Genomic DNA, 24,097 nt, shown 5'->3' with positions numbered 1-24,097 from the left:
TTTCCCTTCTCTATTTCACATTTTTCCGAGTCACTAGATGACAGGTGTTGATGAACAGAATGAGTGATTGTCAACAGTTTAGGGGACATGCAGTTTTACAGGAGGTGAGTGTGTGTGTGTTTTCACTCTGTGTGATCTGCCTGAGGATAACCCAGTGACTTGTGTGGAGTTAGCTCACACCACAAAGGTAAATATATTTTTTTAAAGGAAAAAGATGCAAATCAGTGCATTTAAATGTCATTGCCATAATTGTGTTTTAATCGTGCACATTTTTACCACATACCGGTGGTTAAATTTTAAATAATGACTACTTAATATGCTTTACTGTAAATACTTTTGCATGTATGGGAGCAGTGTAAAAAGCAAGCCCAGAACTGTCGTAATAAGAGTCTGCTCAAAGAGGAAGCTGCTAATGTACTGATCAACATGCTGATGATGAGTCTGACCAGTCAGAAAGAGGAAGAGGAGAAAAATGAGGAAGAAAGCTGCACTGGCACAAAGACAACTGACAACCTAGAAAGAGAAGGTATACTGTTATTATTATTTTTTCTTTTGGATCATGTGAAAAACAATATAATCTTAATGGTTGCTTTATGAAGAAAACTTGCACTTGTATTTGGTTGTTGGACCCCTTAAGATTTGGAAATGCACAAATTCTTTATGAAAATGTTTCAATGACACAGGAGAAGACCATATTCATTTGACACCAATGAAGTCTGAAAATTCTGTTTAGGGCACCTTTATCTCTCATTTAAGTATTAAGCAAATAGGATTGAAATATGGAAACTTTAGATCTCAGTTAACCACAGACCCATGTTAACCCTTGTGCTATCCTTGGCACTTTAACGTTGGGAGTTGGGTCATCTAGACCCAGTAACCCTTGTGCTATCCTAGGCACTTTAACGTTGGGAGTTGGGCCATCTAGACCCATTAAAGAAACCAGTTAGGAATTACATAGGTTTGTTTTGTATTTAAATTTATCATCATTTTTGTGAAAAAGTCACCTTTGTTCATTTATACAGTAATTTCCTACTTCAATCATGTTTTGATCTATTTTAAAAGAGTTCCTAGTGGTCTTTTAATTGTGATTATGCTGTTTTTAGCCAAAACTGAAAAACCTGTGTCATTTTTTAGGATGTTCCTGCATAGTGGCAGTACTTTATTAGAAATTTGGCTCCTAGTTGTGGGCGGGAGTGTTGGCGTGGAGTAACGTAGAGCACCTCACACCCCTACATAACCAGTGCACAAAAATGGCGAGCAATATTGAAGCTATCCAGCCGTACAGTTTTCAACCAGATACCGGCTCAGATGAGGAAAACAAAGACGTACATGGATCTATTTGTCTGCAGTGGATACATCGAAATGGCCCAGAGCGAGGAGTTTGTGGCCTGCCATTAGTAGCACCTGTCAGAGCTACAGGCTTTTTCTATTTTTTTAGTCTGCTCCTGATTCACAACAATTTGAATAAATAAATACTCAGAAACACAATTTAATCCTTCATTTTCTTTACGTCCTCCAGTTTGAGAAAAATGCCACAAGAACATGTTAAATACAACAAAAACACAATATTCATTAGAGTGGGTCATTAAGATACTTAATTTAATCTCAAACAAGAAATTCTTGGCATTCATAAATCTTAATTTCCCTGTTATCTTTAACAGGATGATGTTAATGTAGACTCTGGATAATGGGGTAAACATAATCTTAAGCTGCATTTTGTCGTAAACAAGCACTATCTTGTGGGAAAAGGTAAGCATCCCAGTGAAGGTTGTCTCCTCTTGAGAAACACAATACCCCAGTTGGCCAGTAGTGTTGGTCTTTTTTTGAACATAATGAAGGTACATTTAAAAGAAGCTGTGGAAGAGGAGCCTCAGAAGCTGCTTTTCTACTTTAACCACATGACTTGCAACACTCTGAAGTTGCTACGCAAACGCATTTGTAGTTCCTTTAATTTTTTGGTGGGTTTTGCCTAAAACTGTCAGAAACAGCTAAAAAAAAAGACATTTAAATGTGTCTCTCAGAAATCTACATTAGTCATTGCTGCCAAAAATTATTTAGTTAGAAGTTGTCTTTTGCCACATTTCCTTAGATGTTGAAATAAACATTTTGTATATATGTGCTTTTCTTTTTTTACATGTGAACATTTCTTATTGCAAAGAAAAAAAAGAGGCTATATGGTCAGCAGGCAATCTTCAAAGTGGACAAGGTCTTCTACAAGCCTGACATTCCTCTTAAAAAAAATACTCCAGCAAGCTTGAAACCAGACTGTGGTCAGTGTCTGCAGGGGAACAAGTCAACAAGGCAGCCAGTCTGTTTGACTGATGAAAATAAATGACAACTAATCTATAATTATTAAGTGTTCCAGATTGAAGTTTAATCTTTTTTTTTTTCTGAACAACACATAATAATTTTACTTTTTACAATTGATCTTTTGCCTGACAAACCACTCCTGACATGTTTTTATGTTTGGTTTTCCTTTAATAGGTAAAAATGAATGACAGCAAGACAATTATGAGAGTACAACAGATAATGGGACAACAACGCTCTGGCTGGTATGAAAGAACATTCAGCTCACCACTTTATTTCTTTTGACATGTATTTGTTGGCCTGGTGTGAAATCCTCCTTATTCCTTTATCATTCAGTCTGACTTTTTTATTTCACAGTTCAGCGGTCGACAAACATTTCTGTCGATGGTGACAGTGACACGTTGATAGAAGCGTGACACAGCTTTTTCATAAGGAATTTCATTGCTTTGAATATATTTGAAAGAAAGGTTTACATGGGCTAAATCTAACAAAACCTTCAAGATTTCTTTCTTAAGCATTTGTATTTAAAAGTAAACATTATAGGAAAAGATGTGAAACGCATAACATTGTGTTTCTGATGCATACAAATTGTATCTGTTGCACATACTAACACACTGCACACACTCTGTCTCAAAAGCTTTATGCTTCACAGAAGGCAGCATTTTTAATGCCTCTTTGAACCAAGCTGTCCTATTTAAAGCCATAAGGTGCTATAAGAGAGTATCTAAGAACAGGGAGACAGTCTGGGTGGTAACTAACCCCAGCACCTCCATTCCTATCAATAAAAGGGTGTATATCATATGAGTAGTGAAGGTTATGCATCATTCCTGAGCACTACAAGTGTCCAAACGTAAATTCATGATACTTTTAAGTTTGGTCATAATTCTTCCATTGCACAAGAAGCTGCTTTTGATCATTTCAGTCAATACCACCAAATCTGCGATTACTGACCCAAACTACAAGAGTTATATCCGTATTAAGGTCTGTACATGATCACATATTTCAAAAGATCTTACCATTTTTTTATAGAATTTTATATTTCCTCCTTCACCCAACTGAATGCACTGGAGCACCAGATCCTTTATTACCAGGACTTGCACAGAAAAAATCTGTGCGAACGTGTCAATATGGGAGGGTTTGCTCAATCTGTTGTAAGAAGTTATAAATATTTAAAAACATTTTTAAAGTAAACATCAAGTAAAAACTGATTTTAAAGATTTCTCTGACTGTTGAAACAATGAAATGGATGAATGGTTATGATTTCTGCTATGACTATATACAACAACTAGAAGGAGCTGCATTTCCAGAAGAAAATGCAGGGTTGAATGCTGTACTGCTGAATGAAAGCTGAATTAGCTGAAGAAATGGCTGAACTGTACTGGAAGAACCATGAAAAGTTAAAGGTGCAAAAGTCCTAGCAGGAATAAGCTGAAAAAGTTGAACATTGTAATAATAGAATGGCTAAAATAGGTCAAAGTTTGTAGAAGGAGTTAAGCATTAAAGCTGAAATTGTTGAAAAAATGGCTGAATTGTTGAAAATGTGAAGATGTTGTTAATATGGCTAAACGTGCTAGCACTGAAATCAGCATCATCAACTGACTAAAAAAAACACATTGTTTGAGAGTATCATATAGGTCAAAGCTACATGTTCTAAGTAAAAAAAAAAAATCCACTTTTTTCAAAATGGCGGCTTTTCTATTAATTTTATCTCCATAGCAACCATTTTATGTTTGGGTCGCCTGGGGATGACGAAAAAATCAACGTCAGTTTCAGACAAATTGGAAAAAGTTAACCCTTGGATGTCCTTAGCAACGAAGTTTGTTTGCTAACCACGCCCACAGTCCTTATATGTCCAGATCCATTGAATTTCAATATGTTCAGTTCCAGCCATGGATTAAGTTCTTTGCAATATTTGCTTCAGATTTTGTCAAAAAATGGCTTTCAAACTGTAGGTAGTGTTGCCATCCCATAATAATTGCAAAATTTATGTTGAAATCCAAAGCCTTGTGAACATTTAAATGTTTGAACGGTGTCTCTAGCTGAAAGCATGTTGAAGTTACAATGGTTAGAAGAAACAAAGGTTTTCAAGGATTATCCTTGTATTTAAATGGAGCATAACTCCTGGAAAATCCTGGAGTATCCTGGAATATCCTGGAATATCTTAAAAGGTTCAAGGATTTGAAGGACCAAAAGTTATGGCAGAAAGGATTAAGCTGAAAGATCTGAACATTGTAATAGTTAAATGGTTAAAATAGCTAAAAACTGAAGTTTTAAATCGCCTCACAATTAGGCTGAAAATGGCCGCCAAACCATAGTTGGCGTTGCCATCCCATAATAATTTCAAAACTTATATTTAAGTCCAAAGTCCTGTGAGCAGTTTAATGTTTGAACGGTGTTTCTAGCCAAAGGCATGTTGAAGTTATTATGGTTGAAAGAAACAAAGGTTTCAAGGATTCTCTATGTATTTTAATGGAGCAGAAATCTTGAAAAACCCTGGAAAATCCTGGAATATCTTGAAAAGTTGAAGGATTTGAAGGGCCAAAGTTCATAGCTGAAATAAAGTGAAATAGTTAAAGATTTTAATAATTTTATGGTTGAAAAATTTGAAGTGTCCGAACGGGGTGTCGAACCGGGCGCCTCATGCACCATAACTTCCCCATGTATTTTAATAGGGCAAAAAAATCCCGGAAAACCTGGAATATCTTAAAAAGTTGATGGAATTGAAAAACCAAAAGTCATAGCATTAATAAGCTGAAAGAGCTGAACATTTTAAAAGTTGAATGGTTAAAATAGGTTAAAAATTGTAGAAGGAGTTAAGTGCCGAAAAACGGCGGAAGATGGCATAAGAGGAAAACAAAGGGTTGAATGCTATACAGCATTCTATACAGCATTCAACCAATAATAATGGATTAGATTTATCTCCGTTTTCCAGTCACTCAAAGCGCTTACAGTGTGTCCATTATTCATTCACTCCTCATTCATACTTGGTGATGGTAGCTACTGTTGTAGCCACAGCTGCCCTGGGGCAGACTGACAGAGGTGTGGCTGCCAGTTCACACCTATGGCCATCACCAGTACATTCATGCACATTCACACACCAGTGGAGCCACACTGGAGACAAGGAGGGTGAAGTGTCTTGCCCAAGGACACAATGACAGTTGGCTGGGGGGAGTGGGGATCGAACCGCCAACCCTTCAATCATTGGACGACCCGCTCTACCACATGAGTCACTGCAGCCCATATACATAAACAAGAGAGATCTTTGGTTTTATTGACCAGGTTGATTAAAAACTTTCAAAACCACTACTTTATTTGGACAAAGAGGTCTAATCCTCAACACCCCCAACTGTCAAGTGCTGAATATTTTCGAAAATCTTGCAGGTTTTACAACCAAAAATGACAAATATTAGTTGAAAAACACAAGGCACAAAGACCCAGATCTTTAAAAAGCGTCTTGCCAGTCCAGCCCTCCTAAAGATGTGTCTTAGGGGCAAATTCTGCTTATTAGGCGGCAGTGGCTCTGGCGGTTGAGCAGGTCATTCATTGATCGGAGGGTAAGACACTTCACCATCCCTGCCTCCAGTGTGGCTCTACTAGTATGTGAATGTGCAGGAATGTCCCGGTGATGTTCAGAGGGACTTTAGGCCCGAACTGGCACCCATGCCTCTGTCAGTCTGCCGTGGCTACATCAGTAGCTGCCATTATGAATAAGAAGTGAATAAATAATGGACACATTGTAAGCACTTTGAGCGTCTGGAAAAGCACAGACAAATTTAATCCATTCATATAATTATCATTTTTGGGTTTGGGTAGCTGATCCAGATCTGTTTCCAGATAATATGAGCTGTGGTCAAATACTACAAAATTTATTGTGTATAATTTTCCAGTGCAAAAAGAAGACGTAGAAAGACCGGTCACTGTTTTACACCAGCAGTTAAAGCTCTTGTGCCAAACTTCAGTGGATCAAAGTAAGGGTCATTCTTTGAACTCAAAATTTTAAACAGACACTCGAAAGCAACATGAAGGCCTTTGAGGATGAATTCTAGCACTTTTATTGTAATAAGGTAAGACAATTTGTATAACAATATTTTGTTTCTTTGCTTTTACATAATATATAATACAGCATTATTAATTATTTTTTATTCACTGTTCGGCACATCCCGTCAGAGGTCCCCAGAGCGAATCGGCTTCCACCGATTCGCACAGGTGGTTTGGGAAAGAGTTTTATGCTGGATGCCCTTCCTGACACAAGTCTGTATTTTGGGGATCCAGACTTGGTCCATCTCTATAATAAATAAATATTATATATATAATGATACAATATGTTACAATATTCCTTTTATTTTCTACAGATTGAGACAAGGACCAACTGATGATATCAGGTTTGTCATCTTTTTAAATTTTTATATAAACTACACTTACAACTGTGCTTTCGAGTACATTGATATTAGTACATGTCAGTGTACAGAAGTTAGGAAATTTTTTGCGTTGGTATTGCTTTTGGAATTCAGTTGATAATTTTTAATCCTCAAGTGTCAAAGATTAACTGGCACTGCTACAAAAGTTGGACAGCTTTTACAACAATGTCATTGAAATGGTTTGTTTTTATTACAACAGCCTTTAGGCTAAAATCAACATTGAGAAGATCAATAATGAGGTGCTTAAATTCAAACGAGGTTGAAAACTGTTTATTCGTCTTCTTTAAAGTGTTGATAACAAAGCACAAAGGATGTACACAAAGCTTTCTAACCTTTGCTTTTCAGGATAAAATTTTGCAGCAAACGGCATCAGGCTTTAACCCTTGTGCTATCTTAGATGACCCCAGCCTTACATTGACTTGTTCTCCCTACCATGACAAAGGTGGATAAAGGTGGAAAGATTTCATGTACCGGTAATCCATGGACACCAGTGAAGATCACAAATCATTGAAGAACAAAGGTTCAGTGCACTGTCTAGTGGGGTCTAGGTGACCCAACTCCCAACGTTAAAGTGCCTAGGATAGCACAAGGGTTAAAGGAGTGGCAGGCCTTTATGGACCCAAAGAAGATGAATGAGTTTAGTGAGTGCGCCCCCTGCTGGAGGAAATGACAAAGCTGTGACAACACCACTGAAAGAGAATTTAACCCTTGTGCTATCCTAGGCACTTTAACATTGGGAGTTGGGTCATCTAGACCCACTGTGCTCTGAACCTTTTTTTTCAATTATATTGTGATCTTCACTGGTGTCCATGGATTACATGAAATCCTCTTCACCTTTATCCACCTTTGTCATGGTAGGGAGAACACGTCAATGTAAGGGTGGGGTCACAGGACAGCACAAGGGTTAAGCCGTCAGGGATTGTGTATCATACAAATTAGACAGCTTTAAAATGTGTTTTTACCTACATGCAAAGTCCATTTTTAATCGTTTCACATTGTCTTAAGTGCAAATATTGTTTATAAGGCAGCAGTGGCTTAGGCAGTTGAGCATTTCATCCAATGATCAAAGACAATGAAAAATTTAAGCTGTGTAACATAATGAAGCCTCCCCTATTTCAGTATAGAGAAGAGACTGAGGTAAGCATGGACAAGAAGCTCATCATAGTCATAAACTGAAAGCGGCTCTTGTGCTGTCAGCACAGAAACCAGGTCAACAGACCCAGCAGTGAAATAAAATGTACTGACACACACAACCACACCCACACTTTGTCTGCGTCACATAAAAATACTAAAGAAAATCCAACAGGGTGAAGTCTGGCAAAGGTCTAAACCCACAGATAGAAAAAAGGGTGTAGTTTTTCAGAAATAATGTTCCACATTACACATCAAGCTATTAGACTGACAAATAAAATGATATATTTGTACTTAGTATAACCTTTACAATTAAAAGTATTTCCCCCTTTTTCATTAGTAGTTTGCTTCTTTCTCTTTCGGCTTTTCCCATCAGGGGTCGCCACAGCGAATCATCCTTTTCCACCTCACTCTATCATGAACATCTTCTACCCTAACGTTAGCCAACTTCATGTCCTCTGTTAAGACATCCATGTATCTCCTCTTTGGCCGTCCTCTTGCCCTCCTGCCAGGCAGCTCCATCTCCAACATCCTTCTACCAATATATCCACTATCCCTCCTCTGAACATGTCCAAACCATCTCAGTCTGGCTTCTCTGACTTTGTCGCTAACACAGGCAACATGAGCCGTCCCTCTGATGTACTCGTTCCTTATCCTGTCTAACCTGGTCACTCCTAAGGAGAACCTCAACATCTTCATCTCCGCTACCTCCATCTCAGCCTCTTGTCTCTGTCTCACTGCTACCGTCTCTAACCCATAGAGCAGAGCTGGTCTCACCACTGTCTTGTACACCTTTCCTTTGAGTCTTGCTGACACTCTTCTGTCACACAACACTCCTGACACTTTCCTCCAACCGCTCCAACCTGCCTGCACTCGCCTCTTCACCTCTTTTCCACAATCCCCATCACACTGAACTGTTGACCCCAAGTACTTAAACTCCTGCACCTTCTTCACCTCAGCCCCCTGTAACCTAACGCTTCTACCTTGATCCCTCTCGTTCAGACACATGTATTCTGTCTTACTACGACTGACCTTCATGCCTCTTCTTTCCAGAGCAAACCTCCAGCTCTCTAGCTGTTCCTCCACCTGCTCTCTACTCTCACTGCAAATTACAATGTCATCCGCAAACATCATTGTCCAGGGAGATTCCTGTCTTACCTCATCTGTCAGCCTGTCCATCAGCATAGCAAACAAAAAAGGACTCAAAGCTGATCCTTGGTGTAGTCCCACCTCCACCTTGAACTCCTCTGTCTGACCTACAGCACATCTCACCACCGTCATACTTCTCTCATACATGTCCTGAACTACTCTGACATACTTCTCTGCCACTCCAGACGACCTCATACAGTACCACAGCTCCTCCCTCGGCACCCTGTCATACGCCTTCTCTAAATCTACGAACACACAATGCAGCTCCTTCTGACCTTCTCTGTACTTTTCCATCAACATTCTCAAAGCAAAAATGGCATCAGTGGTGCTCTTACGGGGCATGAAACCATACTGCTGCTCACAGATCTCCACCTTCTTCCTAAGCCTGGCTTCCACTACTCTTTCCCACAGCTTCATTGTGTGGCTCATCAACTTGATTCCTCTATAGTTGCTGCAGTTCTGCGTGTCACCCTTGTTCTTAAAGATCGGAACCAGAACGCTTCTCCTCCATTCCTCAGGCATCTTCTCACTCTCTAAAATCCTATTGAACAACCTTGTTAGAAATTCCACTGCTGTCTCTCCTAAGCACTTCCATACCTCCACAGGTACGTCATCAGGACCAACGGCCTTTCCGCTCTTCATCCTTTTCAGAGCCTTCCTAACCTCATCCTTTCCAATCTCTGCTACTTCCTGCTCCACAACAACCACATCTTCCTCCCTTCTTTCCCTGTCATTTTCCTCGTTCATCAGCTCCTCAAAATACTCCTTCCATCTTTTCTGTACACTCTCTTGGGTTGTTAGCACCTTTCCATCTCTGTCCTTAATCACCCTTATCTGTTGCACGTCCTTCCCATCTCTGTCTCTCTCTCTGGCTAGCCTGTACAAGTCCTTCTCTCCTTCCTTTGTGTCTAACCTGTCATATAGCTCATCGTAAGCTTTCTGTTTGGCCTTTGCCACCTCTCTCTTCACTCTACGCTGCGCTTCCTTGTACTCCTGTCTACCTTCCTCAGTCCTTTCTACATCCCACTTCCTTTTAGCCAACCTCTTCCTCTGGACGCATTCCTGTACTTCCTCATTCCACCACCAAGTCTCTTTACCGTCTTTCCTCTTTCCAGATGACACACCTAGCACCTTCCTACCTGTTTCCCTGATAATCTCTGCTGTAGTTTCCCAGTCCTCTGGAAGCTCATCCTGACCACCCAGGACCTGCCTCAACTTCTGCCTAAATTCCTCACAAGTTTCTTCATTCTGTAGCTTCCACCACTTGGTCTTCTTTTCTGTTTTCCCTCTCTTCTTCTTCCTGACCTCCAGAGTCATCTTACACACCACCATGCGGTGCTGTCTGGCTACACTCTCTCCTACCACCACTTTGCAGTCATTAACCTCTCTCAAATGACCTCGTCTACATAGGATGTAGTCCACCTGAGTACTCCTACCTCCACTTCTGTATGTCACTCTATGTTCCTCTCTCTTCTGGAAGTAAGTGTTGACTACAGCCATTTCCATCCTCTTCGCAAAGTCCACCACCATCTGTCCCTCCAGATTCCTTTCCTTCACACCAAACCTGCCCATCACCTCCTCATCACCTCTGTTGCCCTCACCAACATGTCCATTAAAGTCTGCTCCAATAACAACTCTCTCTCCTCTGGGAAAACTCTCTATGACCTCATCCAACTCACTCCAGAATCTCTCCTTCACTTCTAACTCACAGCCAACCTGTGGCGCATACCCACTGACTACATTCACCATCACCCCTTCAATTTCTAACTTTAGGCTCATCATCCTGTCTGAGACTCTTTTCACCTCTAGAACACTGTTTACAAACTCCCCCTTCAGAATCACTCCTACCCCGTTTCTCTTCCTATCAACACCATGATAGAACAGTTTGTATCCTCCTCCAATACTACGTGCCTTGCTGCCCTTCCACCTTGTCTCCTGCACACACAGTACATCTACCTTCCTTCTCTCCATCATGTCTGCCAGCTCTCTGCCTTTCCCTGTCATTGTGCCAACGTTAAGAGTCCCTATTCTCAAACCTATGTTCCTGCCTTTTCCCTTCTCTCTCTGGCCACGGACCCTTCTGCCTCCCCTCTTTCTTCCACCAACAGTAGTCAAATTTCCACCGACACCCTGTAGGTTAACAGCATCGGTGGCGGTCGTTGTTAACCCGGGCCTCGACCGATCCGGTATGTCTAAAGTGTTGTGGATGATTCGCATGGTTATTTTGGCAATTTTTACGCCGGATGCCCTTCCTGACGCAACCCTCTCTATTTATCCGGGCTTGGGACCGGCACAGAAGTTACTGGCTTGCAACCCCTGTGGCTAGATTTCTCATTTTTCATTAGTAGTTTGCAATATTGCAAATTGTTGTAGTGCTGAGATAAAAGACAACAAAAAATAATTAATGTAACTTTTACTGAATACATAATGTAATTCCACCAACATTATGCTCTTTAAGATAACCAAAAAAACATATATTTTTTAATTATTTTGGGTGAGTACAGATACTAAATATGGTCTAGACTTTTGTTTTTTCTGGACCATTTGGCGACTTTTTTTTGCAGGACATCCACAGTCAAAGAGCGAGATGCTTTGCTTAAGCTCAAACAGGTGATTGCTGAATGGGAAAACAAGAATGTCCCATTTGTTGGTTTTAGGAATTGTGGAGGGCTACTGCGGAGAGGAGACAGCACATGGCAACTCATTGCCAGTATGGGGGACAGGCTGAGGGCTCTTGAGTCACTCATGAGTCATTTTTTGTGGTAAATTTGCTAATGTATTTTCAACATAAGAGAGACACTAGAGGCAAAGTGAGAAACAAAAAAATCATTGCTTTGTAAACCTGAAAAACCTTAAGCTACACTCCGACCACCCTCAGCAACAGGTGCTCAAGCAGCTACTTCCAATGAAAAGATATGTAAACGCACGTAAAAGCACATTTTGGGCTCCCACGTTCGAAACTCTTGGGTTTAAGTTAACTTGCTTGAACGAGAGAAAACATATTTATCTAACTCTATGTTTTCTGGCTCTATGTACAAAATGCCTGACCATTGAACGCCAGTTAACTCTTGTGCTATCCTATGACCCCACCCTTACATTGATGTGTTCTCCCTACCAGGGCAAAGGTGGATGAAGGCGAAGAGGATTTCATGTAATCCATGGACGCCAATGAAGATCACAAATCATTGAAGAAAAAAGGTTCAGCACACTGTCTAGTGTGTCTAGATGACCCAACTCCCAATGTTAAAGTGCCTAGGATAGCACAAGGGTTAAACCAGGTTAAGCTTTGACTAGTCAGGGACTCGCTGACTTTGGATTTAGTTTATCTGGTGAATCCAAACACGGCGATGACCCTAATGATGTCTGCATTTGTTTTTCAAACAAAGGTAAACCAAGGCCACTTTCCTGACATGATGCAAATTGCGAGATTTGCACCGTTTTGACAATTTGCATCAAGCTTCTTCTAACTGGCGGTGGCAGACATGCGGTAGTAAACAGTGGAAATAAAAACAAAAAGAAGGCCCTCCCTTCTTGTCCATATAACTCTATGGGTTAAATGCAAGTTTAAGGAGCATGTTTAGCACATTCTTGGGCGTGTGTCTTTGCTTACTTAGCTTTAGAGCCGAGTTTCAATCGTTACATCTAACATGCAACTTCAGTTTTAAAACTTCACACAGCCCTTAAGCTAGTGTTATTTTATTTTCAGAAATCTTTTTTCCTAAAATGTCATCAGATTACCTCCAGTTTTCACTGAACATTAACTAAATAACTGGTCACATAGCAGATGAAGTTATAATTAATGTACGAGTTAACATCTCTAGGGAGCAAAACTGTTATGTTGAGGTGAGGTTTATTAAATGCCAGATGTTGTTCAATCCTGTGTGGAAGACGAGGCCGTTGAATTGCTGCATCCTCATCTTTTTAATCTGCCAGAAGTCTCTGTGAGTGAGCACAAACAACTCGAATTCCCTTTACATTACAGAACACTATGGGAGAAAAGGATTGAAACAGAGGATATTTTTTACATTTAATCATGTGGATAAACAGCTAATTGAAGAAAAAGTGTCTGCTCTTTTCATACTTTTTGTCTCTGGCTCAAATTTGCTAGTGATCCTGTTCCAGGCCTCTGACTTCAACACCGTCCAATTTTACCTTGTCAAAGTCATTGGTTAGTTGAAATGTGTCCAAATCCCTACACCAACAAATGATTTTTTTCCCCTCTGTTCAACATTGGCTCAATTAAAGTTCAAGATAAAGTAAGAAAATTAGGTCAAATATAAACCAATACAACAGACATATTCATATGAAAACTAGTACAATGAATGCAGTTCATAATTTTAGTGAGAAGGAATCAGATTAAATGTTTAATGTCCCACTCAATCATCTTTTTATCTATTTTAAGTGTTTTCAGTCGTCTTTTAATCATGAATTTGCTGTTTTGAACCAAAATCAAAGAACTTGTGTTGTTTTTTAGGACAGTTTCTGCAAAGCGGCAGTTCATCAGAAATTCTCATCTGAGTTGTTGGCAGGGGACTGTTGTGGTGGATTAAGCCCCCCCCCCCCCCCCCCCTTCCCATCATCCATTTATCTACATGCTCTACCACTAGCTTACAGGCCTAACTATCCTAACCTAACAGTACTGGTGCAACAACAATAGCAAGGATAATTGGAGCAATCCAGGTGCATTGTTTGTCTGATTGACAACGATTTGAATAAAGAAATACTCAGAGATGCAAATTTAAGCTTATTTTTTTATACTGTCTTTAAGATTCAAAGGTTTCTATGTACAGTAAGGAAACTGATTTCCCTTTACAGTGAGATGCTTACTTTGCTTCTGATTGTTGTCCATCATAAGAAAAATGTCACAAGAACATGTTAAAATCAGCAAAAACAAAATTTTCTTCGGAGTGAGTCTTTAAAAGGAAAATGATACAAGAGTCCATCTTTAATTTAATCATCTGTCTGAGGAATGTGACTATATTTTGACAATGTCATCACAGGAGAGTAAGGCTATGGCACTTGACCATCCAGACACAGCAGAGGGGAATGCAGATGCGTGGTTAAATGCTCTTTTGAAGGATTCCCAGAGGTTTTTGCACCTTGAGATCCAACAGCTCTAGCAATCCAGACCTCTGGTTTTCGACCCTAGTAAGTTGTAGCTGAAATTGAGATGGAACTTTGAAACAGGCTTCTTTTGAATCTAGGTAGGCTTTCTTAGAATCCAGATGATTTGGAAAAGAGATTATGAAGAAGCTGTCACTAGTTTCCATTACATCTTCATTTTTGATAGATACTTTATTTTTTATCGTCACCTGTGCAACGAAATTTAAAATCATCATGGATTAACCAAGCAGTTTCCTGGACTTGCTCAGTATGTGTGAAGATCTGAGGCTGGGGAGAGGATAAATGGAAGTATGAGACCCTCATTACTATCACCAGCAAGACATTAGTTGACATTCTCAGCATGTCAACAAATTGACATTCCTCTTACTTTACGTCAAAAAGGGACAACTTCTTCAACAGATGACCAGTTTTACTCAAGTTAACATCCAATTAAATTTTTCTAAATATATATATATATATTTGTGTTTGCTCATGGGACTGTTTAGCACTGTTGTGCAACTTTAACAAGCTACAAAGAAGAGAGGTGAGAAAGAAGAGTTCAGTGGTAGCCTTGAAATGTTTGGACACAAAGAGAAAGATCCTCTCCATTTCCACTACAAGTACAGTCTTAGAGTCACAGGTGAAATAAAACCTTTTGATCTATTTTTCATTGCTGTTATTTAACCCTCTCATTAATTTGATCTCCTTGTCCATGTCCTGTCAAGGTTTCTATCAGTGTATATTTTCACATATTTTCACGTTTTTTTTTGGCATCTGCTAAGGTCTTTTTGTTTCGTTTTGGTGCTTGTCACTTAGCTGATTCTTCCACTCTGGATCCATTTCTTGCCGATTCCTGTTCCCTTCTACTCTCTTTTGCACCTCGTGGTTTTTTTATTTCAACTTCCTCATTTCCGTTTTTCCTTTCCATCCCTTTCAAATAACCTTTCTGTCCCCAAATGCCTCTTCATGCAGCCTTTCACCTGTGCTTTTATCGCTCATATTACATCATATTCTGAAGGCTGCTTGGTTCCTTATTTTTCACTTGCTGTCTCCTCTCTTCCCTTATCTCTATTGATTTATCCCTCCTCCCTGTCTCGTTGCTCTTCTTCTCATCTGCTCTTACCTCTCCTCCTTTCACTGCTGCTTGCATGTCAAAAGCCCCGATGACTTGGAGTGGCTGAAACTCGGGCGCTTCTACTTCAATGAGGGCTCATGCGAGATGATCATCAAAATCACAGACGTGGGCTTTGTCTACCAAGAGACCTGGGCTGCACTGGAAGGCTTGTTGTTGCACCTTTGACTGATGCCACCTGCGAGGCCAAATGGATAGAAACACATTTCTTTTTATGTTTTTCATAAGACATGTAAAAAATGTAAGGAAGATTTTATCTTCAACAGTAATGCTAACAGCATCCACATTAACATTATCCTGTGTTAAACGAATTGCAGTTTTGTTTGCAGGAATAAGAGCAAAACTTTAGCATCAGGATTTTAGTTTAGCCTTCTGATCTAAAAAAAAATAAAAAAAGTGGAGGTAATCGTCGCCTCTATCACTGAGAGACAATGTGACTGACAAACAGCAAGGAAGAGAATCAGTGGAGGGGAGGCAGAAATATACCACTGTCAGGCTAACTGCCAGGCAGAGGTAGAGAAAGAGAGATGTGAAGAGACAGTAAAAAGGTGATGTGAAGAGACAGCATAGGCGAGGAATTACCAGCAGAAGTCTGACAGCAGCTCTCCAAAGAAGTGCCTTCTTGGTCTTATGGCCACAGGCAGTTTAGCAGTCCTGATGTTCTCTCTTATTTCTGCTCAATGCTGTTATTCTCTGTTCTGATTTCTTCCATTTCATCTATCCTGCCATTTTTTAAAAAATGTTTCCGAAACCATTGTAGTCACAACTAAATGGTAAAGGTGCTGCTCTAAATACAATCATTAAATTATTACTGTTCTCTGGTTGTTGTGTGTTTTTCTCCTCTCTAAAATAGTGGAAAATACCCTAAATGAGGCAGGATTAAAATATAAATTTGCAGGTCTTCCAGGAACAGTTTATTTATTTTTTGAATCAGCAAGTTGTTTTTATATGAGACAGAATGAGCACAGTTGAAAAAATCCACAATTTTTTTACATGTTAAAAAAGTCATTAAAGGTATGTAAATTTAACCGATTAGTTTATTATACATTGCAAAACCTTGCAAGACTGAAAGGCATAATGCTTCTAACTTAAAACAGAAAATGAAAGAATTAAATTTAATCTATACTAGAATTTCTACAGACTGTCTGGCAGAAACCTTATGCTGCTGGAAATCTGCATGACATTCACAGACAGTAACACAAAGGATTACAGACATTACAATCCTAATCCCAATCCCATTGGGTATAATCAACATGTGCAGCCACGGCAGAATTTCCACCACCGAAAATCCAAATTTGAAGAGGAAACCATCCGGTCAGGACTTAGTGAAACGTGCCAATGATGAGAATAATCAGCTTGTCCAGCAAAGAGTAGAGTACATCGAGAAGATGGAAGCGGCGCACAAAGCCTTCAATTCAGAACAACATGGCGTTGCAGGAAAAAAGCCTCTAACTGGCTAATGAAAATAAAAAAAACTATGGAACCAAGACAAAGTCTTTTCTTCAGACATCTTTCATGGAGATTACAGAAGAGCTGAAAATCCTGGAAAGTCCGGTTGAAATTCTCCGAGCCCAAAGAGACCAGAATGCAGAAAAATCGATACGTTTGGCAGAGCTGCAAACAGCTTTTGAAGACAGCCAAAGGGACGGCATGGTAGATCTCAAAGACCAGGAATGAGCACCACTGAGTTTGAGGGTTACTGCCCCAAGTATTCTGATCACCACCGGCACCACTGTCACCTTCAAAGTCCAGGTTTTCTACAGTTCTCCCCTAAGTCCCATGTACAGCACAGACCAAAAGTTTGGACACACCTTCCCATTCATTTGAATGGGAAGGTGTGTCCAAACTTTTGGTCTATACTATATTTCTCCAATTTCATATGCTCCTTTTTCCTGATGTTGCCAGCACTGCCCCATCCACCTTTGTTCTTTATCCACCACTAAAATGTCTGATTGGTCTCTATTACCACCCTGTGTATCTATATGAGCTGCCTGAGGGCAAAGAAATGGGCTATACTGTACATTGTACAAAAGGAGCGTGCACGTATCAATCCGTATGACACCTGCATCTCACCTGCTTAATCCCTACCTACTCTTACATGTTGCATAGGTGTTCACTACGACCTGTCAGCTGCCACTTTTCAATTAGAAGTGTTAATATAAATGAAATGGATATAATTTAGATTGGTCACATAAATAGATTTGGACATATTTCTAGATTAAGATTATAATACCAATTAGGAAGAAAATGTAGACTTTGCCAACCCAATCCTGGTCCTCAAGACCTACCACCCTGCCTGCTTCCAGCCTTTCCCTCACTTCTTGCTGCTGATTACCTGTACCAGGTGTGCTGAGTCACTCAGAACACAGCAAAAACCCCTAGTCAGCAAATCAGCAGCAAGAAGGAAAGGGAGCACTGGAAGGACAAACACAGGCAGGGTGGAAGATCCCGAGGACCCGGATTGAGCAGCCCTGATTTAGTGTATTTTCAAAATACATACCTGTCTGTGTGGCCCCAATTGTTTAGAGCCCTAACCCCCGTAGGGTACCAGGCATGTCCCACGGGGTGGAGACCCCAGAAAAAACCCAGGACATGCTAGGGCAGGGGTCACCAACCATTTTTAAACTGAGAGCTACTTCATGGGTACTGAGTAATACGAAGGGCTACCAGTTTGATAGGCTCTCCTGAAATAACAGATTTGCTCAGTTTGTCTTCAGTTATTTATTAATAACGATTAATGATACTCATATATGTGAAACGATTCATCACTTGAATGATTGTTTACAATAGTTATCAATAATGACAACAAGGCGGGAAACAGATAAGAATATTCAGCCCTATTAATCTGAGTAATTGTTACATTTTCACATGATCCCTTACATCACTATATTTCATGGGAAAAAAATGACCCCCATTTTCACTATGTATCACCATGTTCATCATTTATTTAATGTTAAAGAAAAATCAACTTACATATTTTTAAATCTTGTCACATTTTGAACTAATGACCAAATCTGCAGCGTTTAAACAAAGTTATAACTGCTACATGTCATGAACACACTTTTACATTCAACGCATTTCTTCAATCTTCTAATTCAACTTTGCCATGGCACTGCCATGCTTCCACTGACAACGTCTGGTATCTTTTTTTGTTTTGTTTTGTTTTGTTAGTTTTAGCGCAAGTCTTTTTATGACTATACAGTGACTATACAGTACTTTTCTGCAACTTTGTCAAATGTCTCAGATGCAGAAGCGATGTCTTTCAGCACCAACTGCACAGAGGGAAGCACTTTTTTTCTCTGTAATTCCAAAAAGAAAATGTTGTTTATGATTTTCCCAATGGGAGTCATCACATTTCTAAAGCAGATCACTTTTGCACATAACGCCTGCTGATGAATGATGCAGTGGGAATACAGACATTTTGCGAAGTCTGGGTCAGCTTCACAGTGAGCGATGTTTTAACGAGCACGGGCGGCTGAAGAATGTCCGTCACCGATCCTTACTCATTAAAAATCCTTCTGAAACATTTCTGATGCCTTGTAAAACATTTATTAAAATGTAAAGAACATTTTTTTGCCCAACATAAAGACATTATTTTTTTCAGAGGAATTGACTGAACTGTAGTAGGATTGTCACTCCAGCAGTCACTCCAGCAGCAGCAGCATGTTTGAGCGTCGTTTCCTCCAGAAAAGGCCGGTTTCACTCATCATTTATTCATTCGGATTATAATTACTCTCCGCAATTATCTTCTTCGGCGTATGTCAGCTGATGCCATTTCTTCATGCAGGGACACAAACTTCAGTCATAGGATTCAGGAACCGCTGGAACCAGCTGTTGGAAGCCAACAGACCGGCATGCTCTTCATCTCCTCCTCCTTTCCTCAGAAATTCACGAATATTGAAACACGTAAAGCGGGGGAACATTGTATACAGAACATACTTTTAAGATACTGTCCTTTTTTAAATCTATATATATGCCAGTGTGTCTAAAAAATATAGCATCATAATAAAAGTAAACTTTAGACGCAGCTCACTGGTGAGTTGTGCTATTTTTAGAACAGGCCTGCAGCCGACTTATGAGGCCATTGGGGCGCCCTGGTGCCCGCGGGCACCGTGTTGGTGAACCCTGTGCTAGGGAGACTTAGTCTCTTGGCTGGCCTGGAAACGCATTGTTTGAGAACCTCCTACCAAGCATCAAGCTCATAAAGAAAGGCTACCCGGGCTAGAGTCTGCTATCAGCAAAAAGGTAAAGGGGAGTGAGAGATGATTTCATGAGTAGTTTAAAAAGAAAAACCTAATAGGAAAAGAAGAAAGATAAAACAGAGCTTGAATGAAGACAGTGGGGAAAGTAAACAAGGACTTAAGAGAAATGAAAAAGCTGAGTGAACTGAACAAAAACCTAATGGACTGTGAGATGTATTGTATTGCTGTATTTTTCATGTCATTATTAAGTACCTGGAAATTAAAGAACCCAAAAGGATTCAAATGATCCAGATTATTATTTTGTCAGTGTGTGTGCAGAGGAGACACTGAGACACAGAATACTTTAGTGAAATATTCTTTTTCTTGGTCAGCATCAGCAAATTGATCAAATGAATTCTTTTTTTAGTATATATTCAGAACATATAATTGATTAAGATTTGATGTAAGACATACAACTGAAACCGAATGTTTGTTGTTCATCTCTTCAGATCGAAAATGGCAGGTTTGTTCATCCAGCTTCCTTGGAAGCTAAAGGTCATCCAGCTGTTTAAGACTCAGAGGGTTCGACATGGCGTGATGGTCCAGGGGCCCAGCAGGTCCGGAAAGTTTAGACACCACCAAAGATCCAAATGCCCCATTCAATTGGAGCAATACCCAGGTGGGTAGGGAATGAATTCAAATTCGGCCCAAGTACTTTAATTTTACATTTTAACAATTCCAAGCCAATTGTCCAAGCGACATGTGCTGCTGACCTCTTGGCCAGGTCACCCTTGCGAAAGAAATCCTGATCTCAATAGAATTTACCTGGTTATATAAATGTTACTTAATTAAATAATATAAATTTGAAATTTTGAGTGTAACACAGGATACGGAAAAAATCATTTCTGCTTTCAAACATTTTTTTTATGTTTATTGAAATCGGCCTACATGTAAGTTGTGCAACTTATGTAATAAAAACATAAATATTTGTCACCTTAATCAAATATATCAGGGAGTTATATCCAAATTAATGTTAACAGCAAAAATATTAACCAAGCTCATTGTGGGAATTATAGGTATCCAATATACTGCAGATTGGTTAACAGGATTTATGAGCACCTCTTCGGACACATTTACATATTAATGAGTACACATTGATTTCTCATGAAAGTGCTGAACATGTGCTTTGTGGCCATATTTAATTCAATGCACTGCCAAAGTGGTTAGGGCTGTACCATGTTCATGTTGAAAAACAAGGATTTTTAAGCAAAGCAAACGTGACAGAAGACACAAGCAAATAAATAGAAGAACATCGAGATGACTTAAAGAAAGGATCCCAATATTTTGGAATGAAGAGGCATTTTGAAAAGCTACTTTTGTTTTTGAAAGAGGCCTTGGGCTCTTTTTAAAGCTAATGTTTTATTGTTGTTGTGGCTTATATTTTTAACCTAATTACTTTCACTAACTTTTAGCTGATTTTTCTTTGGTCTGTTGCTACAATTTCATGTAAAGAAAGACTCACGTCTACTGTACATTGATGTTTCTTCCTGAGTGTGGCCAGCCACAAAGACGGGCATGAACACCAAAGTGATCACTGCCTCATATTTGGTCGACTAGACATGGTCAGAAAGTGAAGGGTATGATTCTATCTTTTACAGGTGAAAGTGATGTTTTAACATGTTCTTGTGGCATTTTTCTCATGATGGAGGACGTAAATAAAAAAAAAGTAAGATTAAATTTGCATTTTTGATTATTTCTTTATTGAAATCGTTGTGAATTAGGAGCAGACGAAAAAATGCAGTGTGAAAAAGCTTGCAGCTGTGAGGTAGAAGTTAAGATAAGCAGGCCTCAAGCTCCCTGCTCCAGTCCATTCTGATGCATCCACCTGTACACGACTGGATCCATGTTTGTCTTTGTTTTCCTCGTCTGAGCCAGCATCAGGCTTAAAACTGTACGGCTGGATAGCTGTAAAACTGCTCGCCATTGTTGTTGCTCCGCTATTATTATTTTAGGGTTGTGAGCAGCTGTAAGTTGGCAAGCCAGTGTAAACAGATGGATGGCAGTATGAAAGTATGATTTGGGCTAAAAACTGCATAATCAGAATTAAAAAACCACTGGTAAAGCTGTTCTAATCGATTCATTGATTTATTTCAAGCATTGTAGTCAAAGCAATAAAGAATTTACACATATTTATCAAACTCATTACGGAAATGATGAAATGCATAGGTTAAAAAGACAGAAAAAAAAAAACGTCACTTAAATCACATTTGCTTAATTAAATATAGTGAACATTAACTATAGTATAAGTAGAGTTTGATTTATTGCTTGAAAAGGACTGGGAAGAAGCAAGCTTATATAATCCCACCCCTACTGAGTTCATTCATTTGATAGTTTTACAGTTTTTTAAATCCGGTTCTGATCTGATAGATTCTGTTCTAGAAACAAAATCCAGTGCCTATTAATGATTGATTATCTTCAGAAAACATTCATTCGTGATTTCAGTAAACAGTAACAGTCACCGATATGTAATAATCATTGAATATCATTAGAACACATGATCACATTAAACCATTAATTATTGCTACACATTGCCTACGGTGGCCCTGAAGTGCAAACCATTCAACAAATCACTCGATACAAAAACATTTTTAAGATCACAGCAACTATTTAAAAAGCAGTATTACATTTTAGAAAAACAAAACAAAATTTCAGAAACCAAAACATAAAAAAGAAAAAAGAAAAAAAAGAAAAAAACATTTCAGAAAACAAAATTCATTTCCAGAAAAAAAATGAAATATTAAAAAATGAAAAACATTTCAGAAAAAAATGAAATATTAAAAAATGAAAAACATTTCAGAACACAGAATGAATTTCCAGAAAACAAAACGAAATCTTCAAAAAGGAAAAACATTTCCAAACCGGAAGAAGCAGGTACTATGGGACAACGCTGATTGGATGATGATGTTTGTCAATCATTTGAACTAAAAATCGTCCAAACAACAATGTACCATAATAATCCACGTATTTCCCATTTATATATTAAATCAAAAATGCAGCAAACAGATAATGAAGGTTTAAATTATTTTTTGAATATTTCGTATGAAGCAGAACGGTCACCCGGAAGTAGTTTGTGTGGATGACGTCCGTTCCGCAGGTAAACAATATAAGGGAAGAACGATAAAACGTTAACTTAAACGTTAATCTTTGAATATTTAGGGGATGTGATGACAGAACGCACGCAGAAATATCAACACCAACCAGGTTTACAAATGTTTCGAAATTTCTGTGGGAGGATTCTGTCTGAAGCAGCAGTTGCGAAGAAACGGGTGTTAAAGACGGCGCACATCAGGAAATGCAGTCCCGCCATCCATAGATAAGGTATGGAGGCACATTTGTTTGATCTAATAAATGTAGCGTTAAACGTGATTTCTAGGTGGGTGTTTACAGATAGATCAAAGATCCTTCAGTCATACGTTAATGACAGGTTACCTCATCACCTGGAGAGGGGGGGTCACGTGGGCAGGATTCTCAGACAGGTGTACCAGCAGCATAAATCAGCAAAGCTGTCAGGTAAACTGCAGCAGTTTGTGTCTCAGAATAACTTTTATGAATGCTTCTTATTCACACTATTAAGATCTGTGACTTTAGAGTGTGTCAGTGCACAGAAACATGACAGTAAATGACTGGATGTGCACATCATCAGACACGTACAGGTGTGTAACTAAAGGTGGCAAAGTCTGTATGGTAAAAAAAATCTTTAAAAAAAAACATTTTAGTCTTTCAGGCAGAGGAGGAATACCAAATTGTTTTAGAATGTATTTTTATAAGACTGAAATAATGTATTTTATTCTGAGTTTGGTGTTTTGACCCCTCCCTAATGAATTTCTGGTTTAACCCATTTTCTCCTCATTTTGATGAACTCAACTTTTTCCTGAATGAAAGATGAACGGCAGCTGATGTTTTTCTGTCAGGGATTTTTAATTTATTAATTTATTTCTGTCAGGGATTTCAATGGAGCTGGAGTCCAGGGCAGAGGAAGCTGCAAGCATGTACGAGCAGGAACTGGCGTCCCTTACCTGTGCATCTTCCTCTGGATGTGATGCTGAGCAGCAATGTGGACAAACCTTTCCTGACATTACTCTTTTTGATATAGTTGTTAAGCAAAAACAGACTTTTCCCAGATGCATTTTTTTCTCTAATAAATGTGACTGACAGGTACGCTGAGTAAATGCTGAATGTAAACGTAACATTTGATTGACTGCATGAAGAAGCCCATAAAGGAAAATCCACAACCGTTTCTTTGTTTCTGTTACTGAATAACATATTCATGTTAAGTTTTCAATAAATATTCTGCATTACTATGAAACAAATTTGTTTATTTTCATATCCATTATTACAATCCTCACGTCAGCATTCAGTTTTTTCATTGACAAAAAAACATTTCTAAACAACAGTTTTGAAAATCAAACATCATCTTTGTTAATAAAGCTTTAAAACCTAAAATGGTAAACATGGAAAAACTCCTAAATGAAGCAAGCCTAATATGAACATTTTAAACTGGAGTTTTGCTTAAAGGAAAATTAAGTTGTTTGGAGTTGTACAAGTGTTTGATGCGATTCCTCATAGATGCGATTTCCAGATCATCAGCCCGACGCTAAAGCCAGGAATTGTGCTTT

General features: G+C 39.0%; 1 protein-coding gene and 2 long non-coding RNA genes across 3 annotated transcripts in view; 2 read left to right on the top strand and 1 right to left on the bottom strand.

The window, feature by feature from the left end:
* Positions 1-11,334, bottom strand: part of LOC144984540 (uncharacterized) — a 100,754-nt gene extending 89,420 nt beyond the window's left edge. The window contains exon 1 of the mRNA XM_078933357.1: positions 8,478-11,334. Coding sequence (XP_078789483.1) covers positions 8,478-11,222 — 2,745 coding nt within the window. The 5' untranslated portion in view covers positions 11,223-11,334. The remainder of the gene's footprint in view (positions 1-8,477) is intronic.
* Positions 365-12,210, top strand: LOC144984542 (uncharacterized). The gene is made up of 4 exons (XR_013648328.1): positions 365-526; positions 2,485-2,552; positions 6,660-6,689; positions 12,124-12,210. It is a non-coding gene; the product is annotated as an uncharacterized LOC144984542 (long non-coding RNA).
* A 10,387-nt stretch (positions 12,211-22,597) lies between these two features.
* LOC144984541 (uncharacterized) lies at positions 22,598-23,717 on the top strand. The gene is made up of 2 exons (XR_013648327.1): positions 22,598-22,799; positions 23,425-23,717. It is a non-coding gene; the product is annotated as an uncharacterized LOC144984541 (long non-coding RNA).
* The last annotated feature ends 380 nt before the right edge of the window (positions 23,718-24,097 follow it).

This window comes from Oryzias latipes, chromosome 16 (assembly GCF_053564925.1).
Source record: "Oryzias latipes strain Hd-rR chromosome 16, Olatipes_Hd-rR_3.1".
Taxonomy (NCBI): domain Eukaryota; kingdom Metazoa; phylum Chordata; class Actinopteri; order Beloniformes; family Adrianichthyidae; genus Oryzias; species Oryzias latipes.
The sequence above is the reverse complement of the archived record's forward strand: the minus strand, read 5'-3'. Positions and strand labels throughout refer to the sequence as shown.